This window comes from Trachemys scripta, chromosome 2 (genome assembly GCF_013100865.1).
Source record: "Trachemys scripta elegans isolate TJP31775 chromosome 2, CAS_Tse_1.0, whole genome shotgun sequence".
Lineage (NCBI taxonomy): Eukaryota > Metazoa > Chordata > Testudines > Emydidae > Trachemys > Trachemys scripta.
Genome location: NC_048299.1, coordinates 241,061,544 through 241,084,259, shown reverse-complemented (window position 1 = coordinate 241,084,259; position 22,716 = coordinate 241,061,544). Strand labels below are relative to the sequence as shown.

At 45.8% G+C, this 22,716-nt stretch overlaps 2 protein-coding genes across 3 annotated transcripts in view; both read left to right on the top strand.

Moving 5' to 3' along the window:
* Nucleotides 1-22,716, top strand: part of RAD54B (RAD54 homolog B) — a 113,624-nt gene that overhangs the window by 24,361 nt on the left and 66,547 nt on the right. The gene's annotated exons all lie outside the window — the stretch shown is intronic.
* On the top strand, nt 9,278-21,062 carry FSBP (fibrinogen silencer binding protein). Its single transcript, XM_034763291.1, has 2 exons — nt 9,278-9,968; nt 19,001-21,062. Exons 1-2 carry the CDS (start codon nt 9,598-9,600, stop codon nt 19,524-19,526), a joined length of 897 nt encoding a protein of 298 aa, XP_034619182.1. The 5' UTR covers nt 9,278-9,597; the 3' UTR covers nt 19,527-21,062.

Here is a 22,716-nt window from a genome sequence, read left to right as displayed (position 1 = left end):
CTGCAACTTGCTGCGCTCGGGGGTGTGAAAACGCCCCCCCCCCGAGTGCAGCGCTGTAAAGCACGAGTGTAATCAGCGCCTGCAGCGCTGCACACTCCCTCGCAGTGCTGCAAGCTACTCCCCTCGGTGAGGTGGAGTACTTGCAGCGCTGCGAGAGAGCTCTCGCAGCTCTGGCGGCGTGACTACACTCGTGCTTCACAGTGCTGCCGCGGCAGCGCTGTGAATCCCCAAGTGTAGCCAAGGCCTAAGTCCCTGTGTTCCTGGATCCCCAGATGTTTTAAGCTGCTTCTTCGAGTGCTTGCTTATATAGATTCCAGTTTTGTGTGTGTGCGCCGCGTGCACAGTCGTTGGAAAGTTTTCCCCTAGCAGCACCCGTTGGGTCGGCTGTGGAGCCCCATGGAGTGGTGCCTCTGTGGCGCTCAATATATGACCCTGCCGACTCGGTGCCACCTCAGTTCCTTCTTACTGCCAGTGACAGTCATTGGAAATGTGGTGGCTTGCTTAGCAAGTTCTCCTCTCGTTCTCCTAGTCTTTCAGTTTGCTGTAGTTATTAGTGTTAGTAGTGTTTAGTTGTTAGGTAGGGAAACCCCCATTCCCATCTTCCCTTAGGGACTTGGGCCATGCCTCGGTCGCAATGGTTCAAACCCTGCAAGTCCTGCAATAAGTCCATACCAATGGGTGACCCCCACAACACTTGTCTAAAGTGTCCGCGGGAGGCACACCAAGCCAATAGGTGCAGGATTTGTAAAGGGTTTCGCTCTAAAACAAGAAAGGAGTGGGACGTCTGTTTAAAGTAGCTCCTTATGGAGGCAGCTCTGAGGCCGCAATCCGCCTTGGCACGGCAAGACCTGACACAGAGTTCATCGGTGCGGAGCACTCCTATATCCGTGGCAGAAATGGCACCACAGAAGGATTCTGGGCACAGAGACATGTGGCACCGCCACTCCCTGGCGCTGAAGCCGGTGGGAACTGTCTGGCACCAGTCCCATTCCCCGGCGCCACACGAGCGGCACCGGAAGCAGGGTAGGAGTGGATCACTGCCTTCAAGACCCACTCCTTTGGAGTTGGCCAATAGGGCGCATCCTTGAGAGCTTTGGAGCTGGCACCTTTGAATTTGGCCCCGCAAAGGAGACCGTTGAGTCTGGTGCCGTTGGACTCCTTAAGCCATATGGTGGGGCTACCATCCACCCAGACATCTTTGAGGCTGCGAGGGACCTCATTGCCATGACAGCACCGTGGTCCTTGGCCCTCTGCGACAAGCCTCCGGCACCACTGAAGGCAGCACCGTCACGGGGAAAGACGGTGATGTTGCATCCATCTGCATCTCCAAGGCACTGCTCATGGGCACCGACAAGGAGGCACCGCTCTGAGTCCCGGCACTGATCCATCTCACGCCATTGCTCTGACTAGTGGCACCGCTCACCATCCTGGCCCCAATCCCCGCCTCAGCACAGGTCCCCGCCTTGGCACAGGTCCCATTCTCGGCACCGGTCGAGGTCTCAGCTCTGGTTGTCTTCATGGTGCCGCTCCGGATCCTAGCACCACTCATCAACCCAGCTTCACTTGGCACCGCCATGGCCATCAACATCCCGGTCCTCGTCTTCAGACTTGGAGGTGGGGTCCAGATATTCGCACCGGAGCTGGCACTGGTCGGCACATAGACGCCCCAATGTGGGCACAATGCCATGGCCAGCGCAATGGCAGGGGCTGGCACAGTGTCCCTTTTGGACCCCCTGGGCATATCACAAGGCCCAGGGTACCTTGACTAAGAGCTCCCGGTTGGTGGTATCCAAGCTCAGGGTGCTAGTGGCCTCGGCCAACCGCCCTGCCCTGTTTGAACTGTTGGCAACTTGCTCACTCCTGTATCTATCATGGAAGGTTGCTTTTCTGGTTGCCATTACTTCGGCAAGGAGGGTCTCGGAGCTGAAGGCCCTCTGACCCTCCATACACGGTCTTCTTCAAGGACAAGGTGCAGCTCCGGCCTCACCCAGTTTTCCTTCCAAAGGTTGTGTCTCAATTACACTCCAACCAGGACATTTTCCTGCCTGTGTTTTACCCTAAACCTCATGCGACCTGCCAAGAGTAACAGCTCTACTCTCCGGATGGTCGATGGACACTTGCTTTTTACATGGAATGGACGAAGCCGTTCCAAAAGTCAAACCAACTATTCATGGCGGTAGCAGACCGTATGAAAGGTCTCCTGGTCTCGTCGCAGAGGATCTCATTGTGGATTACCTCCTGCATCCGCACCTGCTACGAATTAGCCAACGATCCAGCCCCGGCTCTCACGGCCCATTCCACGAGGGCACAGGCCTCAGCATAGGCGTTCCTGGCCCAGGTGCCAATTCAAGAAATCTGCAGGGTGGTGACGTGGCCCTCGGTGCATGCATTTGCCACTCGCTACGCTATAACCCAGCATGCGAGAGACAAAGCAGCCTTTGGCAGAGCAGTGCTCCAGTCTGTCATTCTGTAACTCCGACCCCACCTCCAAGGTAGGGCTTGGGAGTCACCTAACTGGAATCGATATGAGCAAGCACTCGAAGAAGAAAAAATGGTTACTCATCTTCTTGAAACTGTTGTTCTTCAAGATGTGTTGCTCATATCCATTCCAGACCCACCCACCTTCCCCTCTGTCCAGAGTAGCCAGCAAGCAGGAACTGAGGGGGCGCCGTGTTGGAAGGGTCATATATTGAGCGCCATAGAAGCGCCAGTCAAGGGGGCTCCACAGCCAACCCGACGGGTGCTGCTAGGGGTAAAATTTCTGACTATGCACGCAGCGTGCACACACCTAACTGGAATGGATCTGAGCAACACATCTCAAAGAACAACAGTTACGAGAAGGTGAGTGTCAAGGCTGGATCCCCACTTTGAACTTTAGGGTACAAATGTAGGGGCCTGCATGAAAACTTCTAAGCTTAACTACCAGCTTAGCTCTGGTTCCGCTGCCACCATCCCAAGGCTAATTTCCTTCCCTGGGTAGCCTTGAGAGACCTTCACCAATTCCCTGGTGAATACAGATCCAAACCCCTTGGATCTTAAAACAAGGAGAAATTAACCATCTCCCCTCCTTCCTCCCACCAACTCCTGGTGAATCAAGATCCAAACCCCTTGGATCTTAAACAAGGAAAAATCAATCAGGTTCTTAAAAAGAAGGCTTTTAATTAAAGAAAAAGGTAAAAATCATCTCTGAAAAATCAGTATGGAAATTAACCTTACAGGGTAATCAAACTTAAAGAGCTCAAAGGACTCCCCTCTAGTCTTAGGTTCAAAGTACAGCAAACAAAGATAAACACTCTAGTAAAAGGTACATTTACAAGTTGAGAAAACAAAGGAAAACTAACACGCCTTGCCTGGCTATTTACTTACAAGTTTGAAATAGGAGAGACTTGTTTAGAAAGATGTGGAGAACCTGGATTGATGTCTGGCCCCTCTCAGTCCCGAGAGCGAACACACAACCAAACAAAGAACACAAACAAAAGCCTTCCCCCCCCAAGATTTGAAAGTATCTTGTCCCCTTATTGGTCCTTTAGGTCAGATGCCAGCCAGGTTACCTGAGCTTCTTAACCCTTTACAGGAAAAAGGATTTTGGAGTCTCTGGCCAGGAGGGATTTTATAGTACTGTACACAGGACAGCTGTTACCCTTCCCTTTATAGTTATGACAGTGAGTAACTGTTTTTTCCTGAACCTGAACACAGTCCAGCCAATGTCCCAATATTGGGGTCCCTAGGCCCATTCTTGGGGTACAGACCTGCTATCTAGCTCCTTATCCTGAGAACAGGAATCCACTGTGCAGCTACATAGCTCCTGTGGGCACAATGCTGACTCTCCAGACTCCCTGTACATAAACATACCTTCTCTTAGAACTCTTCCCCAAAAGTATGAAGCTTCTGATTTACAGTTCAACTATCTTGGAAGCCTTGTAGTAATTGTGAAGCATAAAACACACCCAGATACTCAGTAATTGTGTTACACTCTGGGCTCTCTTCCTTAATAATATAAAATACAAGAAAGTGTGGATATCATTTAGAAAACAATAAACATCCTAACTGCAGTGCCCCTTACTAGCTCACCCTACTCCTGGGAGTCCTTGGAGGGGGACCATGTAGTCTCAGGAAGGGAGACAATACCTTTTGGAGGCCCTGACATGCTGGGCTGCTTCTCTCTCCCCCTCCTGGTGAGCTAGAGAAAAAATGGCCCAGGAAAGATCAGCTCCTCCCTCTTTATAACCTTCCTCTTTCCACTGGAGCCATTGCCAGGTGACCAGAGAACCCTGCCAGATGACTTCATTGCCAAGGCAATCTCTCCCCAGACAAAGCAATTCTCCTGGGTAGGAGCTATCTCTTTGGATAACCAGTTGTCAAAGTTTAATGACTCCCTATTGTTTTTTTGCCACCAGCTTTTGGAATTTCAGCCCAATGTGGAGGTAAACAGGCATGGGCAGTGCGTATTGTAGGCTGGGGGAAGCTATGTCTCCCTAAACAGCCCCGCGTGACCCTGTCCACACTCAGTCCCAAGGCCCCCTCCTGCTTGCTGCTTCCCCCTTGGCCCCAACCCAGGTAGGCTACTCCTCTTCAGGGAAGCGTGCTGGGGCTAGGGCAGCTGCCCTGTGGCCAGGACTTGGGGGGCTGGCGCCGCCCAGGGCCGTGCTGCCTGGTTCTCCAAGGCTGGGAATGTTGGGCCTGCAGCTCTCGAGGGAAGGCGGGGGGGGGGGCTGGAGGCGCTGGGGCTGCCCACCTCGTGCTGGGGGCACTGGAGCCACTCGCTCGGTGCTTGGGCCATTCAGCAGTGGGACCGCAGCAGCCGGGGGGTGGGGGGTGCCACTCACCGAGCGCTTGGACGGCTGGGGTGAAAAGGGGGGTAGCGGCGGCTGCAGTAGGGGTGGGGGCTCTGAGCTCCAGCGGGGGAAAGGGGGCGTCAGGCAGAAGGGGCCAGCCAGGGCGGGAGTTAGACTCCCAGAGCCCACCGTTCACCCGCTGCCCATGCAAACAGGTAATAAAGATAAAAGGCTGCATATTCAGATGGAGTTTGTATGCATCGGTGCAGATTGCAAAGATCCCCCAGTATCAAATAGAATTCATAAGTTGTACAGAGCGTCCTAACTCACCACAGCTTCATATACAACTGCTTGGGAGACCTGATTACACCACAATTGTTCTGTGAATGAGCTATACTATTTTTCCAGTTTATAGTGTAGCCAGGATTGTGACCATGTTTTGTAACAGGGCTAAAGCATTGGCCATATTTCCCTTGACATTAATGCCTCTTGGACATGTTATCATGCTTAAACAGTTAAGGTCATATTTACTTTAGAAATTTGAATAATTTTATAACAAAACCTCTGGCATGGTTTTATTTGCAATGTACGTAGGTCCACAGAGTTGCACCATTTGTTTATTTCTTGGTTTGTTGCTAGGGGGTTGGCCTCTAGAGCCTTTGTGAATATTGTTAATAAGAAATTAGTTTTATCTGTTCTGCCTTGATGGGATCAGTGTTAGTCCTTCAGGGTGTCTAACACCTTTCCCAGGCAGGGCAGCTGTCTGGAATGCAGTACAAGAGGCTGTCCTGGGCCAAGTCCAGACTTGAACAGTCACAGTGCTAATATTTTCACATATTGTGTAACACAGAGTTCATAATTTGATAGTCTGATTTCACTTTGTCACATGAATAACAAGGCTTTGTGTAATGAGGCAATTACTCCTGAGGGCATTCTGTGCCAAAAAAATAAAAATTCTGCACCGAAAAAATTAAAATTCTGCGCACAATATTTTAAAATTCTGCATATTTTATTTGTCAAAGAAATGTGGAGGCTCCAGCATGGGGCATTGTGGAGCAATGGAAGGCCACTGGCTGCACAGAATTGGGAAATCACTGTGCAGCTTCTCCCCACCCCCGGGACATGGACTCAGTAGTGAGGCTGCACCCAACCCTGATACAGTGCAAGGACCAGGCCTGCCCCAGAAACACCCCAGAGCCCTGCTCCTCCATACCAGGTGTGGGGAGGCAGGCTCAGCAAGGCAGGATCCAAGTGTGGAGGGGCTTAGTGTGGGGGGATCCAGGTGTGGGTTGAGAGGGTTCTGTATGGGGCAATCTGGGTCAGGAGGGGGTCTGGATGCACAGGGGCTTGTTGGGATTTTTTGGGTGCAGTGGTAATGGAACTCTGCAGGGGGGTCCAGGTGAAGGTGGTTGGGGCTCAGTGCGGGGGGTCTGGGTGTGGGGGTTCTGGGTATGTGTGGGGCTCAGTAGGGGGTCCAGATGCTGGGGGAGTGGGACTCTCTGGGATGGGGATCCATGTGCAACTGGTTGGGGCTTGTTTGGGTGGGGGTGCGGGTAGCTCGTCAGGGTGGTCCAGGTGCAGGGCGAGTGGGGCTTATCAGTGGAATTCTGAGTGCAGGGGGGTGAGGCTCAATGGCAGGGTCTGGGTATGAGGGGATCTGGATGCACAGGGGTTGTGCGGATGGGGGAGCAGTTCCCTGTACAGGAATCCCTCCCCCTGCAGCTGAGGAGCGATGGGTGCAAGAAGCGGTGGGGGGAGGGGGGGCGAGGAGAAGGAATTTTGCAGAGCTTCCTGTAGCAGGGGGAGAAATCTGGGGGTGGGTTTGACCCAGCCCCGGATGCTGTGTGGGGGAAGAGGAAGTCTCATCCTTCCCAGCCCAGCCTGGACTAGCAGCTGAGCCTGGCACAGGGTAGGAGCCACCAGCCAGGTCTTCCCAGTCCTGCTTCCTGCCCCACAGTGATTTACCTCTCTGCTGGCTGCCCTGGGCACCGAAACATACTGCATTTTTCTGCAGGGAAGGAAAGAAATCTGTGGGGGACATAAATTCTGTGCATGCGCAGTGGCGCAGAATTCCCACAGGAGTAGGCAATAGACAGTGTATTGAGATTTTCAAGTGTCCCAGTTAAGTGAGCTCTGATTTGTGCACTTGAATTAACTGAGTTAATACACATACTGAAGCATGTGAGTGAGTGGAATGAGAATTGAAACTGGTAGGTTACAAGTTGGTCAAGAGCTGTGGAAACATTGGAGTTGTAGATAGAAATTTGGGGGAAGCAATTAGGGTCGTCAAATGAAGGCTTAGGATATGTTTCATTCAGGGGAAATGGGAAGGCTCCAGGCACTTTAATGATCATTGTACAGACCTGCCTGAGTCCTCTTAGTTTTGGGTCACCAGTATGTAGTAATAGGACTCAGCCTTTGGATTCCATGTTCTTCCAAGCCAACTGGCTTTGGGCAGAGTCCCACCATGATCTTTAGATTTGGGCCTGTAAGGCTCGCTCCTAGGTGCAGATCCTTGCCAGAAATCCTTCCTTGGGACTTGAGACTTCACAGTCCAACTGCAATAGGCTTTAAGACCAGTCCCGGACTTCCTAAATCGCTCCAGTTACTGATGCTTATTCCCCCAGAGTTCCATTTCATTTTGGATACTCTAGTTTATAGCTGAACTCTTGGGTGACCACGTGGCAGGTAAAGTCAGGAATAGAGGCTTTGCACAGGAGTTTCTAAAACCAAAGTAACTTTTTACTCTCAAAGCATACAAGAGTTACAGATCTTTAGGCGAAACAACAAGAACTTATATGCCCTTACGCTTTCTTGTGAGTCCTCAGGACGTAGTCCGTATATCAAAGGGTAGGCCCCTCCTGCAGTCCTCTTGTTGTGGGCAATGGTTGGTTGGTGCGAGAGGGAGTAGAGTAGATCTTCACCTTAAGTAAAGTTTCTGTCCCCTCTATAATGTGACTCATTCACTGGCTTCAGTGTCCTAGTCAGGTGGTTAAAGCCCTAGCCCCTCTTAGAGACAAACTGGGAGAATCAGTTTTTTTGCTTGATTACTCTCTTTGGAAAATACCATTGTTCCCATAGAGTCATTCATAATTGATGGTCCTCTCATTCAGGGTCAGACACCTCAATCTTTCACACTAGACATTACTATAGGCAAAGAGCAAAGCATGGGAAAAAGCGGGCAAGCTAAGCATAAAAAGCAGTGTTTTTACCAAGTGCTCACACTCCAAATAAGAGTTTTGTTTCTCAAGTTGCATCTACAATAGGCTTCAGAACTTTAAGAAACTCTATTTAATCTTGCTTTGAATGCAGTCCAAACGAATGAGCACACTCCTACCTAGATCTGTCTTTATTGCCTTTAGATACTTTTAACTATAATTAGATTTCTTCCCCTTCACCCCCATCCTAGCCTATGTTTTTCAAGGATAAACATGGTAAGCTTGAGAAGCTGTTGCCAGTATCCCTTCAAATCAAGCTCATTTTCAAACTCTTGATTTTGTAGTCATGGACGTCCTTTTTCAAACTTGGTGCTCAGAACTGTACACAGTAACCCCCTACAAGCTCCCCCCTTTTAAGTGGAACCATTCTTGTCCTTAGCTTTATAAGTTCTTGTGTTTCTCAGATTTTGTTGGTTTAATTTAGACCATAGACGTTTAAAACCTGGTATATGTATTTTTAAATAAGACTGTGTTTAAAGTGAGACTTTTGAAAAATATTAGCTATGCAGAATGATTAGCACTGGTACAGCATGCGCATCTTGTTAATAAAAATATTTGACACTGAAAGAATGCCTGGAAGTATTATCATAAAAGTAGATTTTTTTTCCTGGTGGATAGTATGAAAATCCCAGTATCTACACACTGTAATACACTCAGTAAATCTGTCATGATTGAATGTAACCTTTATTACATGCAGACTGGGAGTTAGATCATGCCATTTCTTAGGCACTGCAGACTGAATGTTGATGACATACACATTACAGGACAGGCATGTTTTAGCAGGGCACAGCTGCAGGCAGAAGCTAAAGGACAATTAATTGTTCATGTATATCTCTTTTTTGTTTTTGCTCTAGATAAATGTTTTATCATTAACAGAGACTGCTTCTTTAAAACGCCTGTGTGTAGGTAGCGAAAGCAGCCTGCAAAATGCAGGAGAAGCTTAGCTTTACTGTGAAGTCTGAGTCTGAGTGTAACCTAACTAGCTAGAGGATATGCAATTCCTGATTGACAGCAGGACTAGCATTATGCAAATGTTGTAAGAGCTAACAGCAGCTGGGGAACAGTGATCAGGGGCTCTGTTAGGGATCTCTCTACACACGCCACACTTATCTCTCTAGTTTTTATCTCGTCTGCTGTTGTGTTTAATTTCAACAATCAATACATTACACAAAACAATTGTTGCTTTTTTGACATTATTAAATTTAAAATCTCAGAGCAGTTTCAGTTTTTCAGCTAGAGATCTGTGAGAGCTTTTTACTCAAGCTAAATTGGTTAAATTTCAGCTGGGTAACATGCTTATCTTTAAACCTTTCTGTTTTTAAATCCTGTGTGTCTGGTCCCTTCATACTAAAGTGTATTTTGCTTGTTTCTTCCCGTCGTCTTCAGTCTGAAGCCTTATGTAGGTCAGGCTTGGCTTAAGCAGATTTCCTGAACCTGCGTCAGCTTAAGCTGAAGGAATTTTAATAAACCCTCCCTTGTAGGCGTGGGCCTAAATGAGACTAGCCTAGTTAAGCCTGATCTTTTTCTGTTTGTGAAAAAGAGCTGAGCAGAGCTAGGGACTGCATGGTGGTTTCAAAAACTGCCTCCTTAATTCAGAGATAACAATGGTTGGGAAGGCCAGATCTTCTAATTTTACCTTATCTGAAAAGCTTGATTTGCTAAAACTTGTGAAGCCGTATGTTAAAATTCTTGAAGAACATACCAATAAGCATTCAGTAATAGTGGAAAAAAACAAATGCTGGGATATCATAGCCGATAACTACAATGCCATCGGAGTAGATCGTCCTCCTCGTACTGCACAGGGCCTGCGCACGCTGTACAAGAGGCTCAAAGAATATGCCAAACAGGAGCTATTGCAGCAAAAGGAGACCCATTCAGATTATAAAAGCAGCATTTCTGAGCCAACCAAGAAAGTTGTGGAGATGATTCCACAGATTTCCAGTGTGTGTTTAAGAGACAGGAGCAGTTTTCAAAGGTGAGATACATTTTACTTTGTTATTAAATTAAAATTATGGCGCCTCCTACCTACTCTATAAGACTTATTCTTAACTTGAGTTCAGTGTCCTAAAGCAAATATCCCCAACAGAGTTGAAAAGGATTGGAAACAATAGCAAGATACTATTTCCTTTGTTTTATGGTGACTTAACATTGCATTCTATTTTCAGCTGTGTTTCAAAGCTTGTTTCAGTGTTTTGTGTCATATTCTGGAAGGTGAGGGTTAAGAGGGAATCACAGAGAAATAGTAGCTCCAACCTCTACCCCTCCCTCACCTTTTAATAGGCAGATTATTCAAACACTGACAAAGTGATGGCTATTCTCCTCCATTTAAGGTAATACTGCAGTCATCTTGCTGCATATAAAACTATTACCAGTTTACATAAGATCTATATAAAGTTCAGGGAACCAAGAAATCTATTTCATATACCTTTCTGTATCATAAATTATTCTATTAGGCAAATATTGAATATGTTTTAACTGAATCCAGACCTTAAGCACTTTGTCTCCATTCAGTAAAGTGCCTTTAACACTACAAATAGATTTTTACAGATTACTTTTCCTTCACTTGCTGACATTTTCTGAAACCAGAGCAAAGCTAATTGCAATATAAACTGTAAATAACAATCCATGTATTGTATGTTAGGCAGTTTGTAAGCATATAAACAGAGATTAGGGAGCTACAGAATCAGTAGTTTTCTCTTTTGTAGTTCTTTTTAGTGCTCCATGAAGTGAGACTGTCTAGATTTGAGCCAGACATAATACAAGCAGGCAGTGGGCAAGCTTCCCCCCACAGCTGCTATAATGCCCCTCAAATCAGACTTGCAACACACTCTGCTGGTACAGTATTGGTCTTTTCAGGATCAGAAACTGCTAGGGTCAGATTTTGCTTCCTCTGGATGCAGATATTTTAAACTAACAAGGATAAAAGTAAACTCCGTCCACTACCCAGAAATCATGATAAAGCTACATTTTTACATTCTTTTCACTAGCAGATCAAAATAGTATGTGAAGCTGGCTTCCCATTAATCAGATACTACTTATAGTTGGTTGGTGCAACAGCTAAATGTTCTAGGGGAAGCTGGCATGTGCACACATGGGAAGTTTGATTCATGGTGCCAATGACTGAACTGAATGGTAACAATTGTCTAAATCCTATCGTGCTAGATTCTCTTAAAAAAAAAAAATAACATGCTCTTGTGGGGCTTTGATGTAAAGAAATCTGTAGCACCAGTGCAGCCTAGTTGCTACTGGTGAATGCCCGTATAGGTAAAATTCAAAAGATCTTATAAAAAACAAAACAGCCTTTTTAATTAGGTATAAAAGTGATGTTTTGATCACCACCTACTGTAATGAGAAAAATTAGTCTGAGAGGTATAGATGTTTCATGGACTTACATACAGTAATGGTGCTTTTCATGCACAGCATGTTCAAGAGCCAGTGATCTCCATAATTTGACTACTGCAACTCAAACATATTTGGAATCTGTTAGGACTCCAGGAACACTGAATTGGTGCCCAAAATGATTTCCCCCTAATATACCAGTTGGTGCACTAAGTATTGGAGAAATACTTTTAAATAGCTTATGCAAAATGCACTATTATTTTGTATTCTTCCATTTTAACCCTAAAATACATTCCCCCCCCTCCAAGCATAACCAGTTTTAACCCATTATAACATGACCTTGTTTTTGGAGGTATATATAAGTAGTTGACAAAGTCCTAATGTCACCTGGTATCTGGTAAGAAATTCTTACCTTACTTTAAATTAAACAAAACCTATGAATCATGGATGCCTCAGGGTTATAAATACCACCCCCATTATGGTAACTGTTGTTTCCCTTTCTTTCAGTGGAGTTGGCAGGAGTCCCACTGTAACTGCCAAAGAGGAGCTTCTCTTATTACAGTTCCTTCTTTCTGTTTTCACCTTCTATCTTACTGTTGTTTAGCTCTTAAGAAACTAACTAAAACTAATTCACAGGTCTGAGTTACGTGGAAGCTTATCATTTTGCTAGTTTCTTGGTGGGGTCCACTGTAGTGGATCATTGTGGATTTCTCACCATTGGGCTGTTCTAGACCGTATCAACTCCCAGTTTACCTCCCCTCCCCTTTCTGGGAGCCTCTCTTTCTCTTTAGCTTGACCTGCTTCTCCTGATACTTGTTTCCACCCCTTGGCTCAGGCTAGGAACAGCAAGTAAGGATGAGGAAGGCCACATTAGGAGCTGAGGTTATGGCAGGAAGAAAAACAGCATGTAGCAGTGGAGAAGAGACTGGCAGTCGTACTTGGCAGTGGGAATGTTAAGGTTGTAAAGTCAAGCACTCAAAAGTTATGAAGTAAAAGAATTAAGGCCCATGCAACCTTAATTGGCCCCTTTTGTGTATGTATTATAATACAGTCTTTAATTACATGATCACATATTTTTCCCACAGGACCTCTGCCTCATTCAGTGCACAAGATGGACACTGCTTAAGGAATTAATCGGGGCTGTGTATTGAATGAAGCAGTTGTCAGTAGGCCCCCTGCCTCATTTGTTGTACAAGTTGAAAGGTGTGTGGTGAATGAGGCAGGGTATTGTCTGAAGAGAAAGGATGGTCTCATGGTTAAGGCAATTGAATCTTACCCTGGAAAAATGGGTTCTATTCCTGCCTCTGCCACAGAGGCTCTTGGATCCACACAGGGATTTAGGTGTTGTGACACTCAGAATTGCAATGCTTCGCTTTCAGGTTCCTAGAAAATCACTGTAATCACTGGGATCCACAAAGCCTGAATTAGGTGTCTAGGCTCCCTATACAATACATAGGGAGAAATAGGTGCCTAAAAGTGGGATCCACAAAAGCCAGTACACTAGACGGGGAGTTGCCTAAGCTAGCTAATTGGAGATGCTGACAAGAAGGGTGTGTCCTAAGCCTGCCTCTCTCATGGAGTTAGGCACCTACCTGTAGTTGAGATTTACATGCCTATCTCTGCATTCTACAGCCAGGAGTTCCTTTCTTGGAGCCAGGCAGTTTAGGTGCCTAAGCAAGAAATGGAGAAGGAGGGAGGTGGAGGTATCTCCTTTATAACTTTTAGCTCAGTGGTTAGAACACTCACCCAGGATGTGGGAAACCAAGATTCAATTCCCCCTTCTGTATGATGGCAAGAAAAGATTTGAACAGGGGTCTCCTACCTCTTAGGAGAGTGCCATAACCACAGACATAGGGAATATTCTGATGTGGGGCTTCCTCAGTCTCTTCTGTTGAATCTGTTCCTCCACTTTGGGTAAATAATTAGAGTAATTAGGGCAGAGTGAGAGAGCGAGACTGACTCTATAGCTTGGTGGTTAGGGCACCCACCTGACAGATGGGTGACCCAGGGTGTCTAGTTCCCCTGTTTGGGTTGCATAGGGAAGATAGGTAGGGGACTGCCTCATTTCCCTTACTTTGTGGATTGTGCTGGGGCTTAGGCATGAGCTAGATGTCTGGACTTCTAGAGTGAGGCTGCAGTGTACATGCTCAAAGTGAGAAAACATAGGCATCTACAGTAAAAAAGTTACTGAGTGAGTTTAGGTGCCTGTGGGATTAGGCAGCAGCTGAGACAGGGAATTGTGTATTGCAGTGATGCCTAAAACTAGGGCCTTGGCTACACTGGTGCTGTACAGCGCTGCAACTTGCTGAGCTCAGGGGTGTGAAAACGCCCCCTCCTCCCCCCCCCGAGCGCAGCGAGTGCAGCACTGTAAAGCACCAGTGTAATCAGCGCCTGCAGCGCTACACGCTCCCTTGCAGCGCTGCAAGCTACTCCACTCGGAGAGTTGGAGTACTTACAGCGCTGCGAGAGAGCTCGTGCTGCGCTGGCGACATGACTACAATCCCCAAGTGTAGCCAAGGCCTGGGACTTAACACCTAAGTCCCCTTGTGGATCATTTGTGATGCTAGGCAACTCACTTAAACTAAACTTTTCACAGGTTGCCAGTAACTATGGTCATGTCTACACTACCACTTATGTCGGCAAAATTTGTTGCTCAGGGGTGTGAAAAAACCATATCTCTGAGCGACATAAGTTTCGCCGGCATAAGTGGTAGTATGCACAGCGCTCCTGCCGACATAGCTACCACCGCTCATTGCGGATGGTTTAATTATGTTGACGGGAGAGCTCTCCCATCAGCATAGAGCAACTACATGAGAGATCTTTCAGTGGCGCAGCTGCACTGGTACAGCTGTGACACTGTAAGGTCTCTAGTGTAGACATAGCCTATGTGTTGCTCATTTTCTGGGTGCCCAAGTTGAGAAATGTGGGGCTAGATTTGCAGAAGTGCAGAACACTTACAGGTGAAACTGAAGGCAAGAGCTGTGCTTTAAAGAAATAAAGTGCTATAAAATGAATGCTAAGTAAAAAATGAGGCCATAGGCCCTTAAATTGGGCATCCAAAAGTAGTGGCCACTTTTGACCTTAATCTCTTTGTGTCTCAGATCTAGAGCCCTGCAAATCTGCGGGTATCCGCTTTATATCTGTGGACCATTTCTGTGTATAGCGGCATGGATGCGGATAAAAATTTTGTATCCATGCAGGGCTCTGACGGTAAGAGCTGGGCGGGCAGCTTTGAGGAACTGTGGCATGGATCCTCCACCTGCCCTGGGCGGGTAGCCTGCGGGACAGGGACACTGAGCGGAGAGGCTGGGGGGCAGGGTCACTGGGCGGGAGTCGGGGGCTGCAGCTCCCCACAGCTGCCAGTGCGTCTCTCCCTGACCCGGAACCGGCTGGGGGAGGGGGTGGCTTGAAGCCGTAGCCGGGCCACAGTAAGAGCCATGCAGGCAGCTGTGGGGAGCTGTGGCGGATCCTCCAACTGCCCTGGGTGAGAGGTCCGAGCAGCCACCGGGCATGTCCACAGGTCTCTTCCCTCCCTGCCCCTTCCCCTGGCCAGGCCAGTGTGGAGCCCAGCCAGGGAGCCTTGGGGAGCCGCGGTAAACTCTCCACCTGCCTGTGGTGCAGGGAAAGGGGCTGAGAGCAGCTCCCGGCCGTCTCCCCGCCCAGCCGAGGTCAGGTGGAGGGTCCGCGATTCCGTACAGGCTCCCCACAGCAGCCCTAGAGGCTCTCCCCGACTGGGCTCTGGTGGGGGGGGGGGGGGGGGTGGGTGAATGCCTCCGAGCCTCAGCCCACCCCCCAGTGGAGAGCCCTACAAATCCACGGATATCCACAGATAATTTTTGCGGATCGGATGCGGATACATATTTGTGTATCCACACAGGACTCTAGGCAGATCCTCATCTGTAAAATGGGAATAATAATACTGTAATAGCACTCTTGTCAGAGTGTTGTGAAAATAAATTCATTAATATCTGTGAAGCATTCAGCTTCTGTAGTGATGAGCACCATAGAAAAGTTCATAAGGAAATTAATAATTCGGTCTTCAGAGCAGGGTTTTAAAAGTGTGCAGTAAATATGGCCTAGGTCCACAAATTCAACAAGGAGGATAAATATTGAATAGTTGATCATTAAGTAAGCATCATCCATCCTATGCACTGAAGAAGAGAGGGCTCCTGTGGAAGAAAATAGTATGTAATCATGTAATTAAAAACTATATCATAATGCGTATGCACTGGGGGGGCAATTAAGAGTGCATGGGTCTTAATTCTGGTGGTACTTAGCTTTCTTGGCTGGCCAGCCTTCCTCCCTGTCTGTGGTTTCCCACCTCTACTCCATGCTATGACTCTCTTGCTACCTCATAGCTACTCACTCACGCACGCACGCAGAAGTCCAGCAGCAGAGTGGGGGGCTATCCAGTTTATTTCATTTAATGCAGCATGCGTGATTGCTTCCTTGTGGGCAGGTAGCAAATGTGTGCATTTGGTGCAAGTGACTCATGGCCCATAAAGCCCACGTCTGGGCTCTTCAGACCAGAATGGCTTAATTGGAGGAGCTAAGGGAGACAGGGAGGTACATACATGAGACTTTCTGGGATGCCATAGAGTGGTCCCACCCCCTCATCTGTCAACCTCTGTGCTGTTGAGGAGGATGAAATCTCAGGGAAGGTGAATATCAAACTGGAGCAGAGGGAAATAATCCCATAGCTGGAACCCTTCTTCCAGATGATGTCATGGTATCTTCTCACACTGAGGCTACCTCTCTGGGAGAGGGGACCCCTGTTATTAGGAAGAGACAGGTAATAGTAATGGGAGATAGTTGGATTTGTGATGACTGGGAGAACCTGCCAGGTGTGAAGACCTCTCAAGACATCTAGACAGACTTCTGTGTGGTGCTGGGGAGCACGTAGGTGCCAGGAACATAGGGAAAGGTGGGAGAGAGGTCCTGAAGGCCAAATTCAGGCTGCTAGGTAAGAGGTTAAAGTCAGGACCTCATTAGTAGCATTCTCTGAAATGCTTGCAGTTCCACATGCAGGGCTAGTTAAACAGATAGAATTGCAGGGTCTCAATGTGTGGATGAGATGATGGAGTTTGGAGGAGGGAGTTAGGTTTATTAGGATCTGGAGAACCTTTTGGGAAAAGGAGGATCTGTACAGGTAGGATGAGCTGCACTTAAACCAAAATGAAACCAGATTGCTGGAATGTAAAATTAAAAATGTCAAAGAGGAATTTTAAAACTAAGGGCTGGGGGAAAGATGACAGATGTGGAAGAACAGAGACATCCCTTAGGGGAGGATTTATTAAAGGGAATACTTTATAACCTAGTAAAGAGAAGAGGATAGAAGTTGATAAAGTACAGGTAGGCTCTGAAGAGAAACAGGCAAATGAAAAGGAGTGCCTTTCAGTTACATCACATGAAGGCAAACAACTAAATATTGACAAAATTTAAAATTGTTTGTATACGAATGCAAGAAATTAAAAAGCTAAGATGGGTGAACCTGAGTGCCTGGTATTAAATAAGGCTATTGATATCATAGTCATCACAGAAACTTGGTGGAATTATGATAATCAATGGGACGCAGTAATAGGGTACAAAATATATCGGAATGAGAGAGTAGGTTGTGCTGGTGGGGGAATGGCACTACATGTGAAAGAAAGCATGGAATCAAATATACTGAAAATCTTGAATGAATCAAACAATACTATAGAATCTCTATGGATAGAAATTCCATGCTTGAATAATGAGTATAGCAGGAAGATTATACCACCGCCTGACAAGGAATGGTGATTGTGATTGTGAAGTGCTCACGGAGATTCGAGAGGCTTCAAAAACAAAACAGTTAAAACCTCAAAATAATGGGAGATTTCAACTATCCTCATATTGACTGAAAACATGTCACCTCAGGATGGGATGCAGAGAGAAAATTTCTAAACACCATTAATGACTGCATCTTTGAGCAGCTGGTCCTGGAATCCATAAGGGGAGAGGCAATTCTTGATTTAGTCCTAAGTGGAGCACAGGATCACCAAGAAGTGATAATACAATAAAAGCTGTTTTTTTTATCCGGCACTTCACCAACCAGAAAGCTCTATAAACCGGCATTTCTGATCTTCATTAAAATTTTGTTTTATAGTCCGGTTGGTGCAGGGCCGACAAAGGGTTGGGGCGCGGGAGAGGGAGTGGAGCGTGGGCTCTGGGAGGGAGTCTGGGTGCGGGAGGGGACTTGGGGCCTGGGATGGGATGGGATGGGATGCAGGGTGCCGGATCCTGCGGCCACTCACCTCGGGCAGGTCCCCATAAGCGGCGAACTGTCCTGGCTGCTCCCAGCCGGAGGCCCGACAGACGACTTTCCTTGCTGCCCCACCCCGAGCGCTAGCAACACAGCTCCCATTGGCTGGGAACCACGGCCAATGGGAAATGCAGGGGTAGCTCCTGCGGACGGAAGCGGCACACAGAGCTGCCTGCCGTGCCTCCACTTAGGAGCAGCCAGGACAGGTCGCTGCTTGCGGGGAGCCACCTGAGGTGAGCGACCCCCGGATCCGGCATCCTGCACCCCCTCCTGTGCCCCAAGCCCCCTCCCACACCCAAACTCATTCCCAGAGCCTGCACTCCACATCCCCTCCCACACCCAAACTCCCTCCCTCTTAGTTAACCACCATTTTTCACTTACCGGCACCCCCCGTTTCCCCAACATGCTGGATAAAACAGCTTTTACTGTAGCTGAACCACTTGGTAATAGTGACGATAATGTAATTAAGTTTAACATCCTTGTAAGGGGAAAAATACCAGAGAAACCAACCACAGTAGCATTTAACTTTGAAGCTACACAAAAATGGGGAGGCTAGTTATAACAAACAGTCACGAGTTAAATGGCTGCAAGCTGCATGGAAACTTTTAAAAAACACCCTAATAGAGGCTCAAATTAAAAGTGTACCCCAAATAAAAAAACCCAACAACTACAAGATGACCCTCCCAAAAAAGCCATTATGGCTAAACAATAGAGTAAAAGAGGCGGTTACAGACAAAAAGACATCTTTTAAAAATTGGAAGTCAAATCCTAGTGACTAAAATAGAAAGGAACATAAACTCTGGCAAGTCAAGTGTAAAAGTGTGCTTAGGCAGGCCAAAAAAGAATTTGAAGAGCAACTGACAAAAGACACACAAACTAAAACCATTTTTGCTGTTAAGTACATCACAAGCAGGAACCCTGCCAAACAATCAGTGGGGCCACTGGACAATTGAGCTGCTAAAGGAGCACTCAAAGAAGACAAGGCCATTGCGGAGAAACTGAATGAACTCTTTTCATTGGTCTTCACTGCAGAGGATATGAGGGAGATTCTCACACATGACACATTCTTTTTAGGTGACAAATCTGAGGAACTGTCCCAGATTGAGGTGTCCCAAAAAGAACACATTTGTTTGTCACAATTCAGTATAGTCTCTTGAAATCCTATATACTTCCCAGGGCTTACATCTGTCACCTCTCCCCACTGGGGAAGTTATATACAGTCCTAGGTCCTAGCTCACCTTAATACCTAAACTTAATAAAGTAAGTTCTTCCAAGATATATTGCAGGAAATTACAATATTTATCACAAGTTAAATCTGCTCCTATTTTTGTATATAATGGCTTTTGTTTACAGATAATGACTTAATTATTATATATATGTTTTAGTGCTAACATAGATAAAGAAACAGTTGCTGGTACCAGTTCCCCACAAGCAGTGTTGGATCACCATCCTGCGACTGTCACAATGGAGTTGGAACCAGAAGAGGATGTCAAACCTCCTCCTTCCTTGGCTGTAGATTCACAGCAGAGTGAGGACTTAGAACAAGGAGAAGAACACCAATTGGTGCATGTTATGGAGAGATCTCCTTCAACTTCACTGTCTTCTGTTGATATGAGAATGATGTTATCTTCATCTCCCATTCCAAGAAGAGATGATTTTTTTAGGCTTGAGGTTGGAGAACGCTTTAGGCCAGCGTGTGGGTATGAGCCACAGATGTTGCAAATGCTGAAAGAGGAGCATCAGATAATCTTGGAAAATCAAAGAAAAATTGGGCTTTACGTCCAAGAAAAGAGGGATGGCTTGAAAAGAAAGCAGCAGCTGGAAGAAGAGCTACTGAAAGCAAAAATCAAAGTAGAGAAGCTGAAGGCAATAAGACTACGACGTGATCTGCCAGAATACAATAGTCTTTAAATATTTATCATCTCTGTCATGTAATCTGAGATGTTTTATTCTCTGAGATACTTTATGATAAATTCTTTTGGCCTAGCAAAATGATTTTTTTATGTTAATTTGGATGGATCAGAATCTAGCCTTGAAAAACGAATGCATGTTTTCCATTTTGTTGTTTATGTACATTAGCAAAAATGTCAAATGTCTTTCACAGGTTTGAGTCTTCTCAATATTTCTAGTCTGAAGTATAAGCAGATACTGTAGTTCTAAGTGTGTAAGATAAAAAACTGCCTTTGGAAATCTTCCACTGAACTTTTAGACCTGGAACAAGCTAATGAAAATTTAGACAGGTGTTCTTAAAGATGTTGATTTTATGCTTTATTCTTTTTTCAAAGCAATTCCTAGCCTTTTTAGTATTCTTTATGAAGTTATTTGAAGGTTAATAAATGCGTATATATAGAGAGAAATAAAGGCCATGTTTCTTTATATATCTTTTTCACTCATTTTAAATTAGTAAAGCCTATGGCAATGGTGAGATTTTGCTAATGTGTTATATTAGCTTGGAGAACATAGGAAACTGACTGGATTGTTTTATTTTTTATTCTCAACTGAGGAAAGGTTGAGTAAATGCACATATCTTTTTAAAATTTAACACTTTTTATATTCGGTGGATGAAAGTTTATGTAAGAATTTCAAAATAGAGATGCTGAAGGCAACATTTAAATTTTCAGGACTACATGTATGCATAATTTGTGTGCACAGTTACTGTGATTGTGTATTCAATTGTGGTAATTACACTGGCAAGTGACTAGGAAGATATATAATTTGTTCATTTCCATGCATAATTACTATGATACATGTGCAACCAAGATAGATGCTGGTGCATTTGGATCAACATCACTGTTATGCTATAGCTACCAAAATGCAATAGTTTTCTCTACATAAATAATTTGTGACCCAAAATCCAAGTAAGATCCTTTATTATCTAGGATAATTTTTGTGAATGGTATGACTTTTTTGATTTTATTTACAAATAAAAATCCCAAATATATAAAAAAAAATCCATTCCCCTATCCTTCCTAACAACATCTGAAGGTTGCAGGATTGCATAGGTTTAATTAAGGGCTTAACTGAGCCTAAAGAACCTTTATTTGTGGTGCTGTTATGAGAGATGGAGAGAAACCAACTTGACTGTCAGAACCCAGGATGAGCTTGTGGAGTTACGCGGGGGAGCAGGGGGGTGGAGTGGGTGGGAAAGTGAGAGGAAACAAATTTTTTACTTGTAACCTGAGGAAATTGGAAATTGAAATCACTGAGATTCAATGAATATGGACTTCCACAACCCTTCTTCCCCCTCTACCCCCCCCAATCACTTTAGGATAGAGCAGCATTTTAAGGCCACATCTAAACTCTCACTTATGTTGGCAAAACTTACGTCGCTCAGGAAAAAACACCCCCCGAGTGACATAAATTTTGTGAGCGTAAGTGCTCATGTATATAGCGCTGTGTCCCTGTTCATTTAGGTGGTTTTATTATATTGAACGGAGAGAGCTTGTGTAGAGCAGCTACATGAGCGATCTTACAGCAGCACAGCTGCATTGGTACAGCTGTGCCACTGTAAGTTTGCTAGTGTAGACATGGCCTAAGATGAGAGCCCCATTCTCTCCATTGTGCCTTTTGTATGCCTTGAAGGTGTTAACCTCTCAATAATTAGCCTTGATTTCAGTGCACATCCTGGCCAACCCCAGCATTCTTCAATTCCAGGATACTGATATGTCTTGTAGAGCTGGAATCACTTCCACAGGACATTCATTTTTCTGGGCCTACAAGACTCAAAACTTGTTTTTAAAAAATAAAAAGCATTCTTCCTGCTGTACTTTACCATCTAGGATATGGCTTCTGAGGAATGGGAACCAGCATAAAGTAAATTTTCAGTGCCTTCCTCATAACATGGAAATACCTGGCTTTGTCTGATAATCTAGATTCTCGTTGTCCAGTGTTATGGGGTAGATGCCAAGTTGTTTCTGTGTTCTTGTTCCAAGTTTTCATAGATGTGGTCCCATGTTCAACAGAGGCCAGAATGAGGTCTCATAGGGCTTATGATGTTGCAGTGGTTGTCTTGACTACAACCCACTCTATACTGGTTACCAGAGCCCTCCACATAGACTTGGGAAATGTTTCTACCTACATATCCATTTCTTTTGACATCTCTCTCTACAGATGTTATCTCTGTGAGGGCCAGAACCATGGAACTTTCCACTCTTTGCCAGCATCAGGTGGCTTCTCACCAGGAATGTAGAGGTAGATGCAAAGACGAAATTGGCAGAACCTCCCCAGGGTTTTAAATTCTGGGAGGGAAAGAGTTGGGTGGATGAAGACATAATAGAATATGGAGGTCCCATGAAGACCCTTTCTCCACCATCCTCACTCCATATTATGATTGTTTTGTTTCTCAGAGAAAAGAGTTTTCTCTTCTTCTTTGTGCTAGCAGCATCTTCTATCCAGAGACATCTCATATTTCCAGTTTCCTTTGTTCTGATTTCATCATGGTGGATCTTTCAATTCTTGGGTCATTTTGCAGTTGGCTTGCACCCTGTCCTGTGGGTTCACGTCTACCTTTAGCCATCCTCCTTCAAATGTACTTTTTAATTTTTTTTCCATGGAAGATGTCCTTTCCTTCTCTTAGTCTATCAAAAAGTCAACCATATTTGGTGCTTCTCTCCCTCCAGTTATTGTGGATCTTTACTTCTTCTCCAGCACCCATATCTGGTTTGCATCATCACTTTATCTGCCTCTTAGACTTGGGCATCTTTCATTTCTTGGAAGATGTACCTTCAGTATTGTTGTGTTGCAGCATTAAGGTATATCTACATCGCACACCTCTGGCGGTGACATATAGTGTATGCTGCAGCAAAAAACAAGCTGTGTTCACACTACAGTGGGTAGCTAAATATGGCACTGAAAGGCTCTGGCCAGGGGGATGCAGCGGAGAGCTGAGGGAGCCTTTCCGCACTGATGAGTTTTTCACTGTCGCAGGGAAAGGCTCTGGCAACTTCCCACTTTCCATGCCATGGGGAGCTGCCGGAGCCTTTTCCCACTGTCTCCCTGCTGCCAGAGTCTTTCCCTGCTGCTGGAGTCTTTTGTGACTGCTTCTTCACTGCATGAAAAGACTCTGGCAGTGGGGAGGCACCAGGACATTACACTGCTAAAA